The sequence below is a fragment of the Salmo trutta genome, chromosome 25 (genome assembly GCF_901001165.1).
Source record: "Salmo trutta chromosome 25, fSalTru1.1, whole genome shotgun sequence".
Lineage (NCBI taxonomy): Eukaryota > Metazoa > Chordata > Actinopteri > Salmoniformes > Salmonidae > Salmo > Salmo trutta.
In genome coordinates, this window is record NC_042981.1 from 3,186,126 (window position 1) to 3,210,436 (window position 24,311).

At 43.3% G+C, this 24,311-nt stretch overlaps 1 protein-coding gene across 2 annotated transcripts in view; it reads right to left on the reverse strand.

Annotated features, from left to right (window-relative positions):
- Positions 1-21,980, reverse strand: part of si:ch211-168d23.3 (BRD4-interacting chromatin-remodeling complex-associated protein) — a 41,615-nt gene extending 19,635 nt beyond the window's left edge. Inside the window, exons 1-6 of one of the 2 annotated variants that reach the window (XM_029712612.1) lie at positions 21,478-21,980; positions 15,624-15,851; positions 7,600-7,727; positions 7,406-7,448; positions 5,747-5,815; positions 2,635-4,208 (exon numbers count right to left, since the gene is read on the reverse strand). In XM_029712612.1, the coding sequence (XP_029568472.1) occupies positions 2,635-4,208; positions 5,747-5,815; positions 7,406-7,448; positions 7,600-7,727; positions 15,624-15,644 (1,835 nt within the window). In that variant the 5' untranslated portion in view covers positions 15,645-15,851; positions 21,478-21,980. The remainder of the gene's footprint in view (positions 1-2,634; positions 4,209-5,746; positions 5,816-7,405; positions 7,449-7,599; positions 7,728-15,623; positions 15,852-21,477) is intronic. The other variant, XM_029712613.1, reaches the window with a different exon arrangement.
- Positions 21,981-24,311: the final 2,331 nt, after the last annotated feature.

The window sequence follows — 24,311 nt, forward strand, 5'->3', positions numbered from 1 at the left end:
TGGGGACGAAGATCATACTTTTTGGAGAAATGTCCTCAGGTCTGATGAAACAAAAATAGAACTGTTTGACCATTATGACCATCGTTATGTTTAGAGGAAAAAGGGGGAGGCTTGCAAACCGAAGAACACCATCCCAACAGTGAAGCATGGGGGTTTCAGCATCATGTTGTGGTGGTGCTTTGCTGCAGGAGGGACTGGTGCACCTCACAAAATAGATGGCATCATGAGGATGGAAAATTATGTGGATGGAAAATTATGTGGATATATTGAAGCAACATCACAAGACATCAGTCAGGAAGTGAAAGCTTGGTCACAAATGGGTCTTCCAAATGGACAATGACCACAAGCATACTTCCAAAGTTGTGGCAAAATGGCTTAAGGACAACAAAGTCAAGGTATTGGAGTGGCCATCACAAAACCCTGACCTCAATCCTATAGAAAATTTGTGGGCAGAACTGAAAAAACTTGTGCAAGCAAGGAGGCCTACAAACCTGACTCAGTTACACCAGCTCTGCCAGGAGGAATGGGTCAAAATGAACCCAACTTGTTGTGGGAAGCTTGTGGAAGGCTACCTGAAATGTTTGACCCTGTAACGCCCTGGCCATAGAGAGGGGTTTTTTGTTCTTTATTTTGGTTAGGCCAGGGTGTTACATTGAGTGGGCGTTCTATGTTCATTTTTCTATGTTTTTGTATTTCTTTGTTTTGGGCCATGTGTGGCTCCCAATCAGGCACAGCTGAAGTTCATTGTTGCTGATTGGGAGTCACACATAAGGAGCCTGTTTTTCCTTTGGGTTTTGTGGGGGATTGTATTCTGTTAGTGTGTTTTCCTGACAGGACTGTTTCTGGTCGTTTTTGTTTCGTTTTTGTAAAGTGTTCTCTTTTTGAATTAAAATTCTAATGATGAACACATCCTCCGCTGCACCTTGGTCTCCTCTTTCCACCAACGACGGTCGTTACAGAATCCCCCACCAGAAACGGACCAAGCAGCGGAGGAAGGAGCAGCACAAGGAGGACTATAGGAAACAGCGCGCTCGGGAAGTTATGGCATCCTGGTTGCTGGAGGTGTTGGAGTCCAGGATTGACTGGACATGGGATCAATTATTTGACCACTGCAACAACCTGCCGAGGGAGAGCGACGGACACGGGAGGCAGCCCCAATAATTTTTTTGGGGGGGGCACACGGGGAGATTGGCGGAGTCAGGCGGTAGACCTGAGCCAACTCCCCGTGCTTACCGGAAGCAGCGTGGTACTGGTAAGGCACCGTGTTATGCTGTGGAGCGCACGGTGTCCCCAGTACGCGTTCAAAGCCCGGTGCGCTACCTACCAGCCCCCCGCAAGTGCCATGCGAGGGCAGGCATCGAGCCAGGACGGGTTGTGACAGCTCAGCGCGTCTGGTCTCCAGTGCGCCTTTTCGGGCCAGGGTATCCTGCACCGGCTCTGCGCACTGTGTCTCCAGGGAGCTGGGAGGGTCCAGTTCGCCCAATGCCTGCTCTCCGCCCGTGCCGGGCCAAAGTGGGCATTCAGCCTGGAGTATGAGTAAAGAGCGTAAAGTCTAGAACTCCAGTGCTCCCCCTCAGCCCAGTTTATCCTCTGCCTCCTCCTCGGACCAGGCCTCCAGTGGATCTCTCCAGCCTGGTCCGTCCTGTGCCACCTCCCAGGACTAGGCCTCCAGTGGGTCTCCCCATCCTGGTTAAGCCTGTGCCTCCTCCTCGGACCAGGCCTCCAGTGGGTCTCCCCATCCTAGTCCGTCCTGTGCCGCCTCCTAGGACTAGGCCTCCAGTGGGTCTCGCCAGTCCAGAGCCGCCAGAGCTGCCCGCCAGTCCGGAGCCGCCAGAGCAGCCCGCCAGTCCGGAGCCGCCGGCGCCGCCCGCCAGTCAGGAGCCGCCGGAGCCGCCCGCCAGTCAGGAGCCGTCGGAGCCGCCCGCCAGTCAGGAGCCGCCAGAGCCGCCTGCCAGTCCGGAGCCGCCAGAGCCGCCCGCCTGTCCGGAGCCGCCAGAGCCGCCCGCCTGTCCGGAGCCGCCAGAGCCGCCCACCTGTCCGGAGCCGCCAGAGCCGCCCGCCTGTCCGGGCGCAACCAGGGTCGCCCGGCAGCCGGGCGCAACCATCACCGCCCGCCAGCCGGGCGCAACCAGGGTCGCCCGCCAGCTGAGCGCAGCCATCGCCGCCGGGCGCAGCTATCACCGCCCGCCAGCCGGGCGCAGTCAGGGTGGAGCAGAGGCCACGTCCCGCACCTGAGCCGCCGCCGTAAGAAGGCCCACCCGGACCCTCCCCTTCAGTGTCAGGTTTTGCGGCTGGAGTCCGCACCTTGGGGGGGGGGGGGGTACTGTAACGCCCTGGCCATAGAGAGGGGTGGGGGGGTGAAGACATACGCAATCAAGATATCTTAATCTTTTATTTTCTATTCATTTATTTCTATACTTTTTCTTTTACTTTGAAAAATGTGGAACCAGTTGTGTAGATCAGTAGGATTAAAAAAAAAAAAAATCCCTTTTTAGATTATATTTTAAGGCAGCAAAATGTGACAACTGTGCAAGGGGTGTGAAAACATTCACTAGGCCCTGTATGGAATAGGGAGCCAATTGGGACTCTCTATATCACAGTCATATTCTCATATAGTCTCTATATCACACTCACTGCATCAGGGTGATGTGGCTCCCTAGAGCAGGGCTGTGGAGCAGGGTGGCATGCTGGCCTGGACCCCCTTGCCCCTGGGGATTGTAGGCACCCGTCAACTGGGCTGGCATCTGGAAGACAGTAGGGGACCCTGACTGCAGCTGCAGGGGGCCGGAGAGCAGGGTTCCCTGGCGGAGGGAGAGCTGGCCTGTTGAGGTGGTGCTGAAGACTGTGTGGGGGCTGAAGTTGAGCTGTCTGTGGTGGGGCACGGCCGTTAGGATCTGGGACCCATCTACCAGGTGGTGGCCCATGGAGGGTGTCATACCCTGGACAGACTGGACTGTTGCTCCCTGGTGGCCAGAGGTGAACAGGGGCCGCGTAGAACCGCCAGGCTGGGACAGGTTGACAGGGGATTGGCCAGGGAGCTGGGACAGGTTGACAGGGGATTGGCCAGGGAGCTGGGACAGGGTGACAGGGGATTGGCCAGGAAGCTGGGACAGGTTGACAGGGGATTGGCCAGGGAGCTGGGACAGGGTGACAGGGGATTGGCCAGGGAGCTGGGACAGGGTGACAGGGGATTGGGCGGGCAGGAGGAACTGATTCTGGCCATGGAAGAGACCTTGAGGCTGGATCAGGAAGGAGCCTCCTCCCTGGTTGACCAGCTGCAGGCTGACAGGCTGGGGCTTGGTGAGGTGGGGCTTGGTGAGGTGTTGGGCAGGCTGGGGATGTGGCTTGGTGAGGTGTTGGGCAGGCTTGGGCTGGGGAGGAGGGGGGGACAGGAGGATGTTTGACGAGGGCGTCCCAGGGACGAAGGCGAGACCTGGGGAGGGTTTCTGACCAGGACAACCAGGGCCAGGAGGCTTAGGGCTGATCTGAACAAGTCGGGGTTGGATATTGATAGGCAGCTTGGGCTGGATGGGCAGGGGCCCTCTCTGGAGAAAGATCCCGGGAGCTGCAGCCGCTCTGAGGGTTGGGGCCAGTAGGGGGCGCCCTGTCAGGCTAGGAACTGCCTTCTGGGTGAGGGAAAATGAGGTGTTGGAGGCCTGTGCAGGGGTCAGGGAGAAGGAAGTCTCTGGAGGGGGTGCGGGGAAGATATTTCCAGGGAGGAGGCCCATGAGCTGGGGAGCAGCAGGCTTCAGGGAGGGGCAGCCTGGTCCCACGGCCAGCAGGGATGGTTGGGGAGGCTCCACCGCAGCCTGGGTGTCCCTGTGTTGCAGGTTGGGGGGGCCAGGGTGGGGGTGAGGGAAGGCTAGGGTTTTGGAGAGGAACGGCACGGCAGCAGGAGGGAGGAGGAGTGGGGGGCCAGGTGTGTAGAGAGACAGGGTGTGGCCATCCCCAGGCCCTGGTTGGACGAGCCCTGCCTCCTGAGCCATAGTGTGCTCTGTGATGTCAGCCTCCTGAAGACTCTGCTGCAGAATGTCACAGGGTGGTACTTCCTCTTCCTCCTGCTCTTCCTCTCCCTCCCCTCTTCTCTCCCTCTCTTCCTCGGGGGACCCCCCCAGTAGAGCCTCTTCCAGGAAGGACAGGTCAACGCATTCTGCAGGGGGTGTGTCCTGCGAGGTGGTAATGTCATCTGCCAACAGAGACATTGGGCTCTAAGGGATGGAGATAAAAGAGTAGGAGTCAATCAGAATGATCCTAGACTAGGAGAACATCAGAATGATCCTAGAGTAGAAGAACATCAGAATGATCCTAGAGTAGGAGAACATCAGAATGATCCTAGAGTAGGAGAACAGAATGTTCCTAGAGTAGGAGAACATCCAAATGATCCTAGTTTAGGAGAACATCAGAATGATCCTAGAGTAGGAGAACATCAGAATGATCCTAGAGTAGGAGAATATCAGAATGATCCTAGAGTAGGAGAACATCAGAATGATCCTAGAGTAGGAGGACATCAGAATGTTCCTAGAGTAGGAGAACATCAGAATGATCCTAGAGTAGGAGAACATCAGAATGATCCTAGAGTAGGAGAACATCAGAATGTTCCTAGAGTAGGAGAACATCAGAACGATCCTAGAGTAGGAGAACATCAGAATGATCCTAGAGTAGGAGAACAGAATGATCCTAGAGTAGGAGAACATCAGAACGATCCTAGAGTAGGAGAACATCAGAATGTTCCTAGAGTAGGAGAACATCAGAATGATCCTAGAGTAGGAGAACAGAATGTTCCTAGAGTAGGAGAACATCAGAATGTTCCTAGAGTAGGAGAACATCAGAACGATCCTAGAGTAGGAGAACATCAGAATGATCCTAGAGTAGGAGAACATCAGAACGATCCTAGAGTAGGAGAACATCAGAATGATCCTAGAGTAGGAGAACATCAGAACGATCCTAGAGTTACAGTGTGAGGGATAAATAATGGGATTTGAAAAAAAGGGTTCCAGGTAGAACCCTTTTGGGCTCCATGTAGAAGCCTCTGTGCAAAGGGTTCTACCTAGAACATTTACAGTTAACATTTTTGTAATTTATTTAATTTAGCAGACAGATTTTTCAACAACGGCTTGAGGATTCGAACCCGCTACCTTTCGTTTAATGGCCAATGCTCTTAAACGGATATCATAAGGTGAATGCACCAATTTGTAAGTCGCTCTGGATAAGAGCGTCTGCTAAATGACGTAAATGTAAATGTAAACACTAGGCAACTTTCCGCCCGAAAGGGTTCTTGCTGGAACAAAAAAGGTTTCTTCAAAGGGTTCTCCTATGGGGACAGCCAAAGGACCCTTTTATGTTCTAGATAGCATATTTTTTTGTAGGTGTGGGTTTGTCTGTGCATACAGAGGCTGACTCAGCAGGATGTCAGTGAAGCGCGAGGGAGAGAGGAAGGGATGGGGGGAGAGAGGGAGGCAGACTCACCAGGGGTTCAGTGAAGAGGGAGGGAGGGAGACTCACCAGGGGGTCAGTGAGGAAGGAGGGAGGGATGGGGGAGAGGGATGGAAAAGGGGAGGGAGAGAGCGATGGAGAAAGGGAGGGAGAGAGGGATGGAGAGAGAGAGAGAGAGAGATGAGGGAGAGAGAGAGAGATGGAGGGAGAGAGAGAGATGGAGAGAGAGAAAGAGAGAGAGAGAGAGAGAGAGAGATGGGGAGAGAGAGAGAGAGAGAGAGAGAGAGATGGAGAGAGAGGGAAGGAGACTCACCGGGGTGTCAGTGAAGAGGGAGGAGGGCTCTCCAGAGGAACAGGTAATGAGCAGGTCATCATTCTGCAGCTGGTGAAAGAGAGAGACAAAACCATGATCATACTGGTGAAACAGAGAGACATGATCATACTGGTGAAACAGAGACACAATACCATGATCATACCGGTGAAACAGAGAGACAATACCATGATCATACTGGTGAAACAGAGAGAAAATACCATGATCATACCGGTGAAACAGAGAGACATGATCATACTGGTGAAACAGAGACACAATACCATGATCATACTGGTGAAACAGAGAGACATGATCATACTGGTAAAACAGAGAGACAATACCATGATCATACTGGTGAAACAGAGAGACATGATCATACTGGTGAAACAGAGACAATACCATGATCATACTGGTGAAACAGAGAGACAATACCATGATCATACTGGTGAAACAGAGAGACAATACCATGATCATACTGGTGAAACAGAGAGACAATACCATGATCATACTGGTGAAACAGAGAGACAATACCATGATCATACCGGTGAAACAGAGAGACATGATCATACTGGTGAAACAGAGAGACAATACCATGATCATACTGGTGAAACAGAGAGGCAATACCATGATCATACCAGAGAGGCAATACCATGATCATACTGGTGAAACAGAGAGACAATACCATGATCATACTGGTGAAACAGAGAGACAATTCCATGATCATACTGGTGAAACAGAGAGACAATACCATGATCATACTGGTGAAACAGAGAGACAATTCCATGATCATACTGGTGAAACAGAGAGAAGTTCACAATATGATATATAATATCAATATAATATTCACAAGGTTTACAATACTATTATATTGATGACAGACAGTTAGACAGTTATGACCATAGAGATGACAGACAGACAGTTATGACCATAGAGATGACAGACAGTTATGACCGTAGAGATGACAGACAGTTAGACAGTTATGACCATAGAGATGACAGACAGTTATGACTGTAGAGATGACAGACAGACAGTTATGACCATTGAGATGACAGACAGTTATGACTGTAGAGATGACAGACAGACAGTTATGACCATAGAGATGACAGACTGTTCTGACCATAGAGATGACAGACAGTTAGACAGTTATGACCATAGAGATGACAGACAGTTAGACAGTTATGACCATAGAGATGACAGACAGTTATGACCATTGAGATGACAGACTGTTAGACAGTAGAGATGACAGACAGACAGTTATGACCATAGAGATGACAGACAGTTATGACCGTAGAGATGACAGACAGACAGTTATGACCATAGAGATGGGGGCCAGTATGGGGAAATTAAAAAAAAAAAAAATAATGAATTGAATTGAAATGTATGCTTTCACTACTGTAAGTCGCTCTGGATAAGAGCGTCTGCTAAATGACTAAAATGTAAATGTAAATGTGAGATGACAGACAGGTATGACCATAGAGATCCTACTAAACTAGTATTCTGATTGCTATTTTCTCTGGTTCTCTGTGACAACAATAGTTGTATTTTCAACGTTCTTGTACCATGAACAACACCTACAGCTATTTATAAAATCAATAATACATTTGGCATTGTCTCTCTGAGATACAGTTCTAATTAACCCTGGATAATAAGATAAATTATTACCTCATTGGTTCCATGAAGGAAGTTATTTAAGGCTTGGGGATCACTGAATGGAAAATAGAACAGGGTTAAATATAGCTCTTCGAAGAGGACTGGCTGATTAAACATATTATCTCTGAGTATCAAACTAATATCATATTTCATTTCTATCAGCAACCTTTTTTTTTTTGCAGAAAGATCTTGTCAGCAGCACTCACCACAAAACATCAAGTAGACACGTCCCGTCTTCATTCTCCATGTCAACTGAAGGAGAGGAGGAGGAGGAGGAGGATGAGAAGGTCACATCACATAGTTCTCTCTCTCGTTCTAGATGCATCTTCAGCACCTGGTGACATTGAGATGTTTTGAAGTAGCTACAGCATCGCAGCACACCTCATTATTCGGTAGGAAAATCATACTTAGAAATTGGTTGCTGAGAAAACATTATTCAATATCAAAAGATAGATTTCATTGTACATTATGGAGGTGGGGGGGCAGGCTGGGTAGTTACTACAATGGACAATGTGATAGTGACAGGCACGTTACCTGCAGGAACATCCGCACAGGTGGCGGACCTGGTGCCTTTGACAGAAGCACGTAAACAGGCTGAAGGAAAAATAGCTCAAATCTACACAGACTCGATGTATGCTTTCGGCGTTACCCATGATTTTGAATAAATATGGAAAAACAGAGGATTCATGACATCACTGGGAGCTTCTGTGAAGAATGGACCAGAGGTGAGAGCTCTACTGAATGCTCTCCAGTTACCTGGACAAGTTGCGATTTTGAAAGTGAAAGCACATGGGAAAATCTTTACAGATGAGAGTAAAGGTAATGACCTGGCTGACAGAGCTGCCAAGGAGGCTGCCAAGAGAACACCTTTGTCACCTAAACTGGTTAGGAGATACACCTTGGATACCTTACAACACATTATAGACATGTAAAGCTATCAAGGCACAAGGCGAGACCCAAATGCAGACACAGGAGGCAGATGGTTGGAGTCTTACAATGTTTACTAGTCCAAAAGGAGTAGGCAAGAGAATGATCGTGGACAAGCAAAAAGGTTAAAACCAGATCAGAGTCCAGGAGGTACAGAGTGGCAGACAGGCTCGTGGTCAAGGCAGACAGAATGGTCAGGCAGGCGGGTACAAAGTCCAGAAACAGGCAAGGGTCAAAACCGGGAGGATTAGAAAAAGGAGAATGCAAAAAAGCAGGAGAAAGGGAAAAATGCTGGTTGAATTGGAAACAGACAAGACGAACTAGCACAGAGAAACAGGAAACACAGGGATAAATACACTGGGGAAAATAAGCGACACCTGGAGGGGGTGGAGACAATCACAAGGACAGGTGAAACAGATCAGGGCATGACAAAAACAGTGGACCAAAAGATGAAGTGTTCGGAATGGATGACTGCAGGGTGCAAACTCCATCAAGAAGGTGTGTGAAAATACAACCAGAGATGTGTAGCGCCAAATGCACTCCTTCCCTACTTGGTGAAACAGATCCCCTATTTGAGACACATTGGTTTGGACAAGATAGTTTATCATTTTATGGGCAAATGGTGGAATCCTGGTGTGCGGAAAGAGGCTGAGGCTGTCGTGGCGAATTGCAACATTTGTATAGAAAACAACACCAAGGGACGAGTGAAAATACAGACATGACGTACCGCCTGCCCCACCAGGACCCATCAGACATTTACAGCTTGATTACATCACGCTGCCCAAATGTAAAAGACATGAAGATGTGCTGGTCGTTTGTTGATCGTTTCTCACAATGGGTTGAAGCCTACACTACTAAAGAAAGGAACTGCACAACACACAGCTAAAATTCTGATTCCAGAAATCATTCCCAGGTATTTCCGGAACAATTAGATTCCCGAACAAGGCACGCATTACACAGGAAAAGTGTGTCAGGAGGTAGTTCGTCTTCTGAACATACACTGCCCTTTACCATCCTCAATTGAGTGGACAGGTAGAACGCACAAATAGAGTTTTGAAAGAGAAACATTCAAAGATGCATCAAGAAGGGATAGCATGGCCGGATGCATTGCCTACAGTATTATGTAGTATACGGGCAACACATAACAAAACCACAGGGTTGAGTCTGTTTGAGGTCGTCACTGGTCGACCCATGTCACTACCAGGCACGTTAGATTTGAGAAAAGCAGACATACATTTTATGAGTGACACAATACTTAACTATTGAATATAATTTTCGAATGCAGTAGGAGAAATCATAGACAGACAAGTAAAAGAGGCCGTGGGGAATAACTCCCGAGGGGGGGGGGGGGGGGGGGGCATGACGTAGTACCAGGACAGTGGGTGATAACAAAAATATGTAACAGAGACATTAGGGCCAAAATGGGAAAGTCCTTATCAAGTTTTGCTCATAACGAGGTCAGCAATAAAAGTCCAGGGAAAATCACGATGGATACATGTCATTCATAGCAAGGTTGTCCACAAAGCGGAGCCTGGAGAAAAAAGAACTGATTGATCAGCAATTGGGGGTCAACCTCGGGTGAAGAAGCATAGTAAGATGATCAGGACCTGATAAGCTTCTATGTTGTTTTTGCAGCAGTCGTCATATTAGGGATATCTATACTCCCAGTCAAAAGTTTTAGAACACCTACTCATTCAAGGGTTTTTCTTTATTTGTACTATTTTCTACGTTGTAGAATAATAGTTAAGGCATCACCACTATGAAATAACACATATGGAATCATGTAGCAACCAAAAGAGTGTTAACTTCTTGAGGCTACCTGGGACGTTAGCGTGCCCCCCGTGGCGCACCCTATCAACAGCAGGTGCATTTCAAGAGCGGCAAATTTGAAACCAAATAAATGTACAAATTCAAATTTCTCAAACATACAACTAACTTACAGCCTTTGAAAGATAAACATCTTCTTAATCTAACCACGTTTACCGATTTCAAAAAGGTTTTACGGGGAAAGCATAAAGTTAGGTTATGTTAGGAGAGTACATTGACAATAGCTGTGTGCAATGCATTGTCGATTCAAAGACATGCGTCACCAAAACCATACAATCAGCTAAAATTATGCACTAACCTTTTACAATCTCCATCAGATGACACTCCTAGGACATTATGTTAGACAATGCATGCATTTTTAGTTCTATCAAGTTCATATTTATATCTAAAAACAGTGTTTTACTATGGCGTTGATGTTCAGGAAATCGTTTCCCTCCAATACCGGCAGTCAAGTCATGACAACAAAATAATTAATTAATATTAGAAAACATTGCTAAAATATTATATTGTCATTCAAAGAATTATAGATTTACATCTCTTGAACGCAATGGACTTGTCAGATTTAAAATTAACATTACTGGGAAATCACACTTTGCAATAATCTGAGCACTGCGCCAGAAAAATACGCATCGCGATACAGACTAACCGCCATGTTGGAGGAATCTAAAATCGAAAATACTATATAAATAATCCATTACCTTTGATTCTCTTCATCAGATGTCACTTCCAAAGAGTCCCAGGTCCATAACGAATGTAGTTTTGTTCAAAAAAGCTCATCATTTATGTCGAAAAACTAATGATCTAAGCCAGCCGGACTTCACTTCACTTCAAGAACGGAAAAAATATATTTCCGTTCGTTCAAACATGTCAAACGTTGTATCGCATAAATCATTAGGGCCTTTTTTAACCAGAACATGAATAAAATTCAAGGCGGACCATTGGGTTTTCTTTTAAAACGTTTCGGAATGAGAGTACCCACCATCAAATCGCGCGCCAGGAGTCTAATGGACCATCACGTTCCATGGCTCTTATTCGGTCAGATCTCACTGTAGAACACTCAAAACACTTTGTAAAGGCTGGGGACATCTTGTGGAAGCAATAGGAAGTGCCAGAATATTCCTCCTTCCCTTTTTTTTCAATGGCATAGGCTCAAAGTCAATTCAACACATCAGGTATCCACTTCCTGTCAGAATCTGTCTCAGGGTTTTGCCTGCCAAATGAGTTCTGTTATACTCACAGACACCATTCAAACAGTTTTTGAAACTTTAGGGTGTTTTCTATCCATATATAATAAGTATATGCATATTGTAGTTACTGGGTAGGTGTAGGAGGCAGTTAAAAATGGGCACATATTTTTTCAAAAAATTCTCAATACTGCCCCCTATACCCTAACAGGTTAAACAAATCAAAATATATTTTATATTTGAGATCCTTCAAATAGCCACCCTTTGCCTTGATGACAGCTTTGCACGCTCTTGGCATTCTCTCAACTAGCTTCACCTGGAATGCTTTTCCAACAGTCTTGAAGGAGTTCCCACATATGCTGAGCACTTGTTGGCTGCTTTTCCTTCACTCTGCTGTCCGACTCATCCCAAAACATCTCAATTTGGTTGAGGTCGGGGGAATGTGGAGGCCAGGTCATCTGATGCAGCACTCCATCGCTCTCCTTCTTGGTCAAATAGCCCTTACACAGCCTGGAGGTGTGTTGGGTCATTGTCATGTTGAAAAACAAATGATAGTCCCACTAAGCCCAAACCAGATGGGATGGCGTAATGCTCCAGAATGCTGTGGTAGCCATGCTGGTTAATCTCTCTAGGGTAGGGGGCAGTATTTTCACGTCCGGATAAAAAACGTACCCGATTTAAACTGGTTACTACTCTTTTCCAGAAATGAGAATATGCATATAATTGGTAGATTTGGATAGAAAACACTCTAAAGTTTATAAAACTGTTTGAATGGTGTTTGTGAGTAGAACAGAACTCATATGGCAGGCCAAAACCTGAGAAGATTCCATACAGGAAGTGCCCTCTCTGACCATTTCTTGTGCTTATGTGGCATCTCTGTCGAAAATACAGGATCTCTGCTGTAACGTGACAATTTCTAAGGCTCCCATAGGCTCTCTGAAGGCGCCAGAAAGTGGAATGAGATCTCTGCTGTCTCTGGGCTAGGTACAGGAGCGCTGTTTGTGAGTGGTCAGGCTGGTGGCTCAGAGACAGGAGATACGTGGCCCCGAGAAGTGGCCATGTTTTTCTTTCAGCCTTTGAACGAAAACAACGTCGCCCGGTTGGAATATTATCGCTATTTTACGAGAAAAATAGCATAAACATTTATTTTAAACAGCGTTTGACATGCTTCTAAGTACAGTAATGGAATATTTTGACATTGTTTGTCACGACATGCGTCTGCGCGTCACCGTTCGGATAGGGACCTGAACGCACGAACAAAACGGAGGATATTTGAACATAACTATGGATTATTTTGAACCAAAACAACATTTGTGGTTGAAATAGAAGTCCTGGGAGTGCATTCTGACGAAGAACAGCAAAGGTAATCCAATTTTTCTTATAGTAATTCTGAGTTTAGTGAACGCCAAACTTGGTGGGTGTCAAATTAGCTAGCCCGTGATGGCGAGCTATCTACTCAGAATATTGCAAAATGTGCTTTTGCCGAAAAGCTTTTTTAAAATCTGACACCGCGATTGCATAAAGGAGTTCTGTATCTATAATTCTTTAAATAATTGTTATGTATTTTGTAAACGATTATCAAGAGTAATTTAGTAAATTCACCGGAAGTTAGCGGGGGGTATGCTAGTTCTGAACGTCACATGCTAATGTAAAAAAGCTGCTTTTTGATATAAATATGAACTTGATTGAACAAAACATGCATGTATTGTATAACATAATGTCCTAGGAGTGTCATCTGATGAAGATCATCAAAGGTTAGTGCTGCATTTAGCTGTGGTTTTGGTTTTTGTGACATATATTTTAGCTTGAAAAATGGCTGTGTGATTATTTCTGGCTGGGTACTCTCCTAACATAATCTAATGTTTTGCTTTCGCTGTAAAGCCTTTTTGAAATCGGACAGTGTGGTTAGATAAAGGAGAGTCTTGTCTTTAAAATGCTGTAAAATAGTCATATTGTTGAAAAATGGAAGTTTTCGGATTTTAAAGGAGTTTGTATTTCGCGCCACGCCCATCATTGGATATTGGAGCAGGTGTTCCGCTAGCGGAACGTCTAGATGTAAGAGGTTCATGTATTTGAGCCAATCAGTTGTGTTATGACAAGGTAGGGGTGGTATACAGAAGACAGCCCTATTTGGTAAAAGACCAAGTCCATATTATGGTTAGAACAATGCAAATAAGCAAAGAGAAATGCCAGTCCATCATTACTTTAAGACATGAAGGTCAGTCAATACGGAACATTTCAAGAACTTTGAAAGATCCTTCAAGTGCAGTCGCCAAAACCATCAAGCGCTATGATGAAACTGTCTCTCATGAGGACCGCCACAGGAATGGAAGACCCAGAGTTACCTCTGCTGCAGAGGATAAGTTCATTAGACTTACCAGCCTCAGAAATTGCAGCCCAAATAAATGCTTCACAGAGTTCAAGTAACAGACACGTCTCAACATCAACTGTTCAGAGGAGACTGTAGCTTAACTTGTTATGGATAGGGGGCAGTATTTTCACAGCCGGATAAAAAAACGTACCCGATTTAATCTGGTTATTACTCCTGCCCAGAAACTAGAATATGCATATAATTGTTTGATTTGGATAGAAAACACCCTAAAGTTTCTAAAACTGTTTGAATGGTGTCTGTGAGTATAACAGAACTCATATGGCAGGCCAAAACCTGAGAAGATTGCATACAGGAAGTGCCCTCTCTGACCATTTCTTGGCCTTCTATAGCCTCTTTATCGAAAACAGAGGATCTCTGCTGTAACGTGACATTTTCTAAGGCTCCCATAGGCTCTCAGAAGGCGCCAGAACGGGAAATGATGACTCTGCAGTCCCTGGCTGAAAAACAGTAGCGCATTTGGATAGTGGTCGATCTGAGAACAATGAAACGGGGGCACGCGTGCACTTGAAGAGTCCATTTTACATTTTCAGTCTTTGAACGAAAACAACGTCTCCTGGTCGGAATATTATCGCTATTTTACGAGACAAATCGCATAAAAATTGATTTTAAACAGTGTTTGACATGCTTCGAAGTACGGTAATGGAATATTTTGAAATTTTTTGTCACGATATGCGCCGGCGCGTCACCCTTCGGATAGTGTCTTGAACGCAAGAACAAAACGCCGCTGTTTGGATATAACTATGGATTATTTGGAACCAAAACAACATTGGGTGTAAAGTACAAGTCCTGGGAGTGCATTCTGACGAAGAACAGCAAAGGTAATCCAATTTTTCTTATAGTAAATCTGAGTTTGGTGAGTGCCAAACTTGGTGGGTGTCAAAATAGCTAGCCATGATGGCCGGGCTATCTACTCAGAATATTGCAAAATGTGCTTTCACCGAAAAGCTATTTTAAAATCTGACATAGCGATTGCATAAAGGAGTTTCGTATCTATAATTCTTAAAATAATTGTTATGTTTTTTGTGAACGTTTGTAATTTGTTTGTAATTCGCGCCACGCCCTATCATTGGATATTGGAGCGGTATTCCGCTAGCGGAACATCTAGATGTAAGAGGTTAATTGAAATGCATTCCAGGTGCATTTCAATTAATGCACCTGGATTGAAGCTTGTTGAGAGAATGCCAAGAGTGTGCAAAAATGTTATCAAGGCAAAGGGTGGCTATTTGAAGAATCTCAAATATAAAATATATTTTGATTTGTTTAACCCTTTTTTGGTTACTACATGATTCCATATGTGTTATTTCATAGTTTTGATGTCTTCAGTATTATTCTACAATGTAGAAAATAGTAAAAAAATAAAGAAAAATCCTGGAATGAGTAGGTGTGTCCAAACCTTTGACTGGTACTGTATCTATAGTATTTATCATATTGTATTATAAAAAGTGGTTTAACAGAGTGTGTCACGTCCTGACCATAGAAAGCTGTTATTTTCTATGGTAGAGTAGGTCAGGGCGTGACAGTTTTTTTTCTTCTAGTTTACATTTTCTATGTTGTTATGTTCTAGATTTTGTATTTCTATGTTGGGTTTTGTTTGGGATGATCTCCAATTAGAGGCAGCTGGTCATCGTTGTCTCTAATTGGAGATCATACTTAAGTAGGTGTTTTTCCCACCTGGGTTTGTGGGAGATTGTTCTTGAGTTAGTGTATGTTTCACCTCTGCGTCACGGTTTGTTGTTTTTGTTCTTTAGTTATTTTGTATGTATTGCATAGTTTCACAGTTTAATAATAAAATATGTGGAACGATAATCACGCTGCACTTTGGTCCGCTTCATCCTACGACAACCGTGACAGTGTGAGACTATATTTATGGTGTGAAGGGCACGGATGGATTCAGACCTACTTTATATGCTGGAGGCCCCATACAGAGGTGTCACGCTGAGTTCTCCTGGGGGGCCTCATGGGAACCTCTGCCTTGGGTTTGAGGATTCAGAAGCTCCAGAGGCTCCAGGAGATTAGGGGCTGGCAGCAAAGCGGTGTCCAGTTGAGGAGGCAGGACTGTGGGGAAGGTCCTCGGTCTGACGGGGCATCACTGGATCTCACAACGGAGCGGACTAAGGCAGTGCAGGTCCTAAGGGCACAACATGGCCACGTTGAGAGGTCATTTAAAGTTACTACTAAAGTCTTGCAGCACCAGTCCTCTGCTTTAGACCTATGTATGTTACCCACAACAGTCTGGGCTTAGTCCTATCCTGACTTCTCTCGTAATGAATCTGTCATTTGGTTACTGTATTCTATAGAAATGACAGCAACCAAATATATTATGTGTGTAGCTTGGATTCTTATTTGCATCCAAAACATTGGTGTTTTGTTTTATATTTAACCTTTATTTAACTAGGCAAGTGAGTTAAGAACAAATTCTTATTTACAATGACGACCTACCCTGGCCAAACCCGGACGACTCAGGGCCAATTGTGCGCCGCCCATTTACGGCCGGTTGTGATATAGCCTGGAATCGAACCAGGGTCTGTAGTGACGCATCTAGCACTGAGATGCAGTGCCTTAGACTTGGGAGCCCCAACACATTGCTGTGTGTATGTGTGATACATTACAGCCCAGTACAACAGATGTGTACGGTGATTGCAGACATGAATGGGTGTCCATTAGGCCATATCAATTACATGTAGAAACAGTAACCACATAATAACAGGCCATATCAATAACATGTAGAAACAGTAACCACACAATAACAGGCCATATCAATAACATGTAGAAACAGTAACCACACAATAACAGACCATATCAATAACATGTAGAAACAGTAACCACACATTAACATGTAGAAACAGTAACCACACAATAACAGGCCATATCAATAACATGTAGAAACAGTAACCACACAATAACAGCCCATATCAATAACATTTAGAAACAGTAACCACACAATAACAGGCCATATCAATAACATTTAGAAACAGTAACCACACAATAACAGGCCATATCAATAACATGTAGAAACAGTAACCACAAACCAACAGACCATATCAATAACATGTAGAAACAGTAACCACACAACAACAGGCCATATCAATAACATGTAGAAACAGTAACCACACAACAACAGACCATATCAATAACATTTAGAAACAGTAACCACACAATAACAGCCCATATCAATAACATTTAGAAACAGTAACCACACAATAACATGTAGAAACAGTAACCACACAACAACAGGCCATATCAATAACATGTAGAAACAGTAACCACACAATAACAGGCCATATCAATAACATGTAGAAACAGTAACCACATAACAACATGTAGAAACAGTAACCACACAATAACATGTAGAAACAGTAACCACACAATAACAGGCCATATCAATAAAATATAGAAACAGTAACCACACAATAACAGGCCATATCAATAACATGTAGAAACAGTAACCACATAATAACAGGCCATATCAATAACATGTAGAAACAGTAACCACACAATAACATGTAGAAACAGTAACCACATAATAACAGACCATATCAATGACATGTAGAAACCGTAACCACATAATAACAGACCATATCAATAACATGTAGAAACAGTAACCACACAATAACATGTAGAAACAGTAACCACACAATAACAGGCCATATCAATAACATGTAGAAACAGTAACCACACAATAACAGGCCATATCAATAACATGTAGAAACAGTAACCACACAATAACAGGCCATATCAATAACATGTAGAAACAGTAACCACACAATAACATGTCAAAACAGTAACTACACAATAACAGGCCATATCAATAACATGTAGAAACAGTAACCACACAACAACATGTAGAAACAGTAACCACATAATAACAGGCCATATCAATAACATGTAGAAACAGTAACCACACAACAATATGTAGAAACAGTAACCACACAACAACATGTAGAAACAGTAACCACATAATAACAGGCCATATCAATAACATGTAGAAACAGTAACCACACAACAACAGGCCATATCAATAACATGTGGAAACAGTAACTACACAATAACAGGCCATATCAATAACATGTAGAAACAGTAACTACACAATAACAGGCCATATCAATAACATGTAGAAACAGTAACCACATAATAACAGGCCATATCAATAACATGTAGAAACAGTAAGCACACAATAACAGACCATATCAATAACATATAGAAACAGTAACCACACAATAACATGTAGAAACAGTAACCACACAATAACAGGCCATATCAATAACATGTAGAAACAGTAACCACATACTAACAGGCCATATCAATAACATGTAGAAACAGTAACCACACAATAACAGACCATATCAATAACATGTAGAAACAGTAACCACACAATAACATGTAGAAACAGTAACCACACAATAACAGGCCATATCAATAACATGTAGAAACAGTAACCACACAATAACAGCCCATATCAATAACATTTAGAAACAGTAACCACACAATAACAGGCCATATCAATAACATTTAGAAACAGTAACCACACAATAACAGGCCATATCAATAACATGTAGAAACAGTAACCACACAACAACAGACCATATCAATAACATGTAGAAACAGTAACCACACAATAACATGTAGAAACAGTAACCACACAACAACAGACCATATCAATAACATTTAGAAACAGTAACCACACAATAACAGCCCATATCAATAACATTTAGAAACAGTAACCACACAATAACATGTAGAAACAGTAACCACACAATAACAGACCATATCAATAACATGTAGAAACAGTAACCACACAATAACATGTAGAAACAGTAACCACACAATAACAGGCCATATCAATAACATGTAGAAACAGTAACCACACAATAACAGGCCATATCAATAACATGTAGAAACAGTAACCACACAACAACAGGCCATATCAATAACATGTAGAAACAGTAACCACACAATAACAGGCCATATCAATAACATGTAGAAACAGTAACCACATAACAACATGTAGAAACAGTAACCACACAATAACATGTAGAAACAGTAACCACACAATAACAGGCCATATCAATAACATGTAGAAACAGTAACCACACAATAACAGGCCATATTAATAACATGTAGAAACAGTAACCACATAATAACAGGCCATATCAATAACATGTAGAAACAGTAACCACACAATAACATGTAGAAACAGTAACCACATAATAACAGGCCATATCAATAACATGTAGAAACAGTAACCACATAATAACAGGCCATATCAATAACATGTAGAAACAGTAACCACACAATAACATGTAGAAACAGTAACCACATAATAACAGGCCATATCAATGACATGTAGAAACAGTAACCACACAATAACAGACCATATCAATAACATGTAGAAACAGTAACCACACAATAACATGTAGAAACAGTAACCACATAATAACAGACCATATCAATGACATGTAGAAACCGTAACCACATAATAACAGACCATATCAATAACATGTAGAAACAGTAACCACACAATAACATGTAGAAACAGTAACCACACAATAACAGGCCATATCAATAACATGTAGAAACAGTAACCACACAATAACAGGCCATATCAATAACATGTAGAAACAGTATCCACACAATAACAGGCCATATCAATAACATGTAGAAACAGTAACCACACAATAACATGTAGAAACAGTAACCACACAATAACATGTCGAAACAGTAACTACACAATAACAGGCCATATCAATAACATGTAGAAACAGTAACCACACAACAACATGTAGAAACAGTAACCACATAATAACAGGCCATATCAATAACATGTAGAAACAGTAACCACACAACAATATGTAGAAACAGTAACCACAAAACAACATGTAGAAACAGTAACCACATAATAACAGGCCATATCAATAACATGTAGAAACAGTAACCACACAACAACAGGCCATATCAATAACATGTAGAAACAGTAACTACACAATAACAGGCCATATCAATAACATGTAGAAACAGTAACCACATAATAACAGGCCATATCAATAACATGTAGAAACAGTAAGCACACAATAACAGACCATATCAATAACATGTAGAAACAGTAACCACACAATAACATGTAGAAACAGTAACCACACAATAACAGGCCATATCAATAACATGTAGAAACAGTAACCACACAATAACAGGCCATATCAATAACATGTAGAAACAGTAACCACATACTAACAGGCCATATCAATAACATGTAGAAACAGTAACCACACAATAACAGACCATATCAATAACATGTAGAAACAGTAACCACACAATAACATGTAGAAACAGTAACCACATAATAACAGGCCATATCAATAACATGTAGAAACAGTAACCACACAATAACAGGCCATATCAATAACATGTAGAAACAGTAACCACACAGTAACAGACCATATCAATAACATGTAGAAACAGTAACCACATAATAACAGGCCATATCAATAACATGTAGAAACAGTAACCACACAATAACATGTAGAAACAGTAACCACATAATAACAGGCCATATCAATAACATGTAGAAACAGTAACCACACAATAATAGGCCATATCAATAACATGTAGAAACAGTAACCACACAACAACAGGCCATATCAATAACATGTTGAAACAGTAACCACATAATAACAGGCCATATCAATAACATGTAGAAACAGTAACCACACAATAACATGTAGAAACAGTAACCACATAATAACAGGCCATATCAATAACATGTAGAAACAGTAACCACACAATAACAGGCCATATCAATAACATGTAGAAACAGTAACCACATAATAACAGACCATATCAATAACATGTAGAAACAGTAACCACATAATAACAGACCATATCAATAACATGTAGAAACAGTAACCACACAATAACAGACCATATCAATAACATGTAGAAACAGTAACCACACAATAACAGACCATATCAATAACATGTAGAAACAGTAACCACACAATAACAGACCATATCAATGACATTCAACATCATCTTTTATGTTGTGGGAAACGGTTCAAATGATTCTGTTTATATGCCATTTTCCTATGTTATGGGCTTTTAAAGTGTGGGTGAGAAAAATAATATCCTATTTGAAAACAGAGAGATGGCTACCCCCCCCCCCCCCGTCCTTAAGCGAGCTGTCTTGAGAAGCGAGTGCGAATTAACCCATAACACATTGTAACAACATTAGGCTACTCGCTCCATTTCCTACCCCTCTCGCTCAATTTCCAGGGGAGGTCCCTTGAAATAGACCGACCTCCTCCACCGATCTGTCATATTTTTTTTTGTTTTGTTTACAACCTCAACACACACACACACACACCAGCCTGCGGTAAACGGTAAACGTTACCGCAGCGAGCATTGAATTAAAAACGACCGACCTCGAACCATCCCGCACAATTTTAAACGTGGGTCTAAACATGTCTTAAATAATATACTGGTGTTTGTTTTTTTTGTCGTTATATTTTGCATAGGCTATACGCTGTACATTGGGAGTGAGAGTTAGATCTCACATCTAAAATAATGTACAGATAGTTGCTATGGATGGTTTGGTGCTGGTGATTCTTATTTCTTTCGAGAGGTGAGAGAGAAGGGGGGGGGGGGCAGCGGAAAACAACAAAGGATGCTGTGTAAATATAGCCACAGACTCCACCGTCCACAGTCTCCTTCTGCCATTAGAGAAAATTCCCGCAATTCAACTTAGAAAAAAAAAAACTCACCCTTTCTTCTTTTGTGGTTTTATTGTCCTGTCAGCAAGGCGGGCCTCTGCGCCATCGATTCTCTCTCAGTGGTCTTTTGAGATGCTAAGAGGAGGGGTGGGACTGGGGTGGGTGCGAAACAAGAGTGAGAGAGAGAGCCGACCAGAACACAAAAGGTAGAAAACAGTAGAAGGCAGCAATGTGGCCCAGCTGCCGCTACGTCCTTCAGTGGTGAAGAAGAGATGTGGGCCAGCTGCCGCTACGTCCTTCAGTGGTGAAGAAGAGATGGGAACGCTGCATGTTCTCTCTCTCTCTCTCGTGTGCTGCTGTCATCATGCGGACGTTCTACAAACGCTGCTTTAAATATCCCCAGCTCTCTTGGATAATGTTCTGTCATCGCAGAGCTATTTCATTATGCATGTATGAGGACAGAAGCCAATGGAAATACTTGTCCTCTAAAGATCTGACTTACCCAGTTAAATAAAGGTTAAATAAAAAATTAAAAAATCTAATTCTCATAGACCTATAATTCAGCTAGAGGTCTTATTTCTCATATATTCCATCCAAACAGTAGCGACTGTCTAAAATCATTTCATGTTGCATACATTTACAATGAATGATTCGTTAAAAGGCATCAATGACATTTGAAACATTTCAAAATGTAAAATTTCCAGAAATGGCCTGGTGAGAAAATAAATGACACATGCAGCACAATTAAAACAGATACGCATCAAATAGCCACTGACTGACAGGCCTTCCCCCATAATAAACCAATCAGCATCAAATAGCCACTGACTGACAGGCCTTCTCCCATAATAAACTGATCAGCATCAAATAGCCACTGACTGACAGGCCTTCCCCCATAATAAACCTATCAGCATCAAATAGCCACTCACTGACAGGCCTTCCCCCATAATAAACAGATACGCATCAAATAGCCACTGACTGACAGGCCTTCCCCCATAATAAACCTATCAGCATCAAATAGCCACTGACTGACAGGCCTTCCCCCATAATAAACAGATACGCATCAAATAGCCACTGACTGACAGGCCTTCACCCATATTAAACAGATACGCATCAAATAGCCACTGACTGACATGCCTTCCCCCATAATTAACCAATCAGCATCAAATAGCCACTGACTGACAGGCCTTCCCCCATAATAAACCAATCAGCATCAAATAGCCACTGACTGACAGGCCTTCCCCCATAATAAACCAATCAGCATCAAATAGTCACTGACTGACAGGCCTTCCCCCATAATAAACCAATCAGCATCAAATAGCCACTGACTGACAGGCCTTCCCCCATAATAAACCTATCAGCATCAAATAGTCACTGACTGACAGGCCTTCCCCCATAATAAACCAATCAGCATCAAATAGCCACTGACTGACAGGCCTTCCCCCATAATAAACCTATCAGCATCAAATAGTCACTTACTGACAGGCCTTCCCCCATAATAAACAGATACGCATCAAATAGCCACTGACTGACAGGCCTTCCCCCATAATAAACAGATACCATCAAATAGCCACTGACTGACAGGCCTTCCCCCATAATAAACCAATCAGCATCAAATAGCCACTGACTGACAGGCCTTCCCCCATAATAAACCTATCAGCATCAAATAGCCACTGACTGACAGGCCTTCCCCCATAATAAACCAATCAGCATCAAATAGCCACTGACTGACAGGCCTTCCCCCATAATAAACCAAACGGCATATGACTGAAATAATGTATCAATAAGTGCACATTCATATTTCAGTAAAGATCATTGAACTTCCCCCAATAAATATGATTTCAAAGTGAGCATCAAACTTCTCACAGGGCCATTGATGTGAAAAATCATTCATTAAAATTTTAAAATTAAAAATGTATAAAAAAGAGACAACCATTAGTGTACCATTCAGTCGATATCTCTAAGGTTCTTACAATATAAAACTCAGCAACAAAAAAAAGAAACGTCCTCTCACTGTCAACTGCGTTTTATTTTCAGCAAACTTAACATGTGTAAATATGTGTATGAACATAACAAGATTCAACAACTGAGACATAAACTGAACAAGTTCCACAGACATGTGACTAACAGAAATGGAATAATGTGTCCCTGAACAAAGGGGGGGTCAAAATCCTAAGTAACAGTCAGTATCTGGTGGCCACCAGCTGCATTAAGTACTGCTGTGCATCTCCTCCTCATGGACTGCACCAGATTTGCCAGTTCTTGCTGTGTGATGTTACCCCACTCTTCCACCAAGGCACCTACAAGTACCCAGACATTTCTGGGGGGAATGGCCCTAGCCCTCACCTTCCGATCCAAAAGGTCCCAGACGTGCTCAATGGGATTGAGATCCGGGCTCTTCGCTGGCCATGGCAGAACACTGACATTCCTGTCTTACAGGAAATCACGCACAGAACGAGCAGTATGGCTGGTGGCATTGTCATGCTGGAGGGTCATGTCAGGATGAGCCTGCAGGAAGGGTACCACATGAGGGAGGAGGATGTCTTCCCTGTTACGCACAGCGTTGAGATTGCCTGCAATGACAACAAGCTCAGTCCGATGATGCTGTGACACACCACCCCAGACCATGACGGACCCTCCACCTCCAAATCGATCCCGCTCCAGAGTACAGGCCTCGGTGTATCGCTCATTCCTTCGGCGATAAACGCGAATCCGACCATCACCCCTGGTGAGACAAAACCGCGACTAGTCAGTGAAGAGCACTTTTTGCCAGTCCTGTCTGATCCAGCGACAGTGGGTTTGTGCCCATAGGCAACGTTGTTGCCGGTGATGTCTGGTGAGGACCTGTCTTACAACAGGCCTACAAGCCCTCAGTCCAGCCTCTCTCA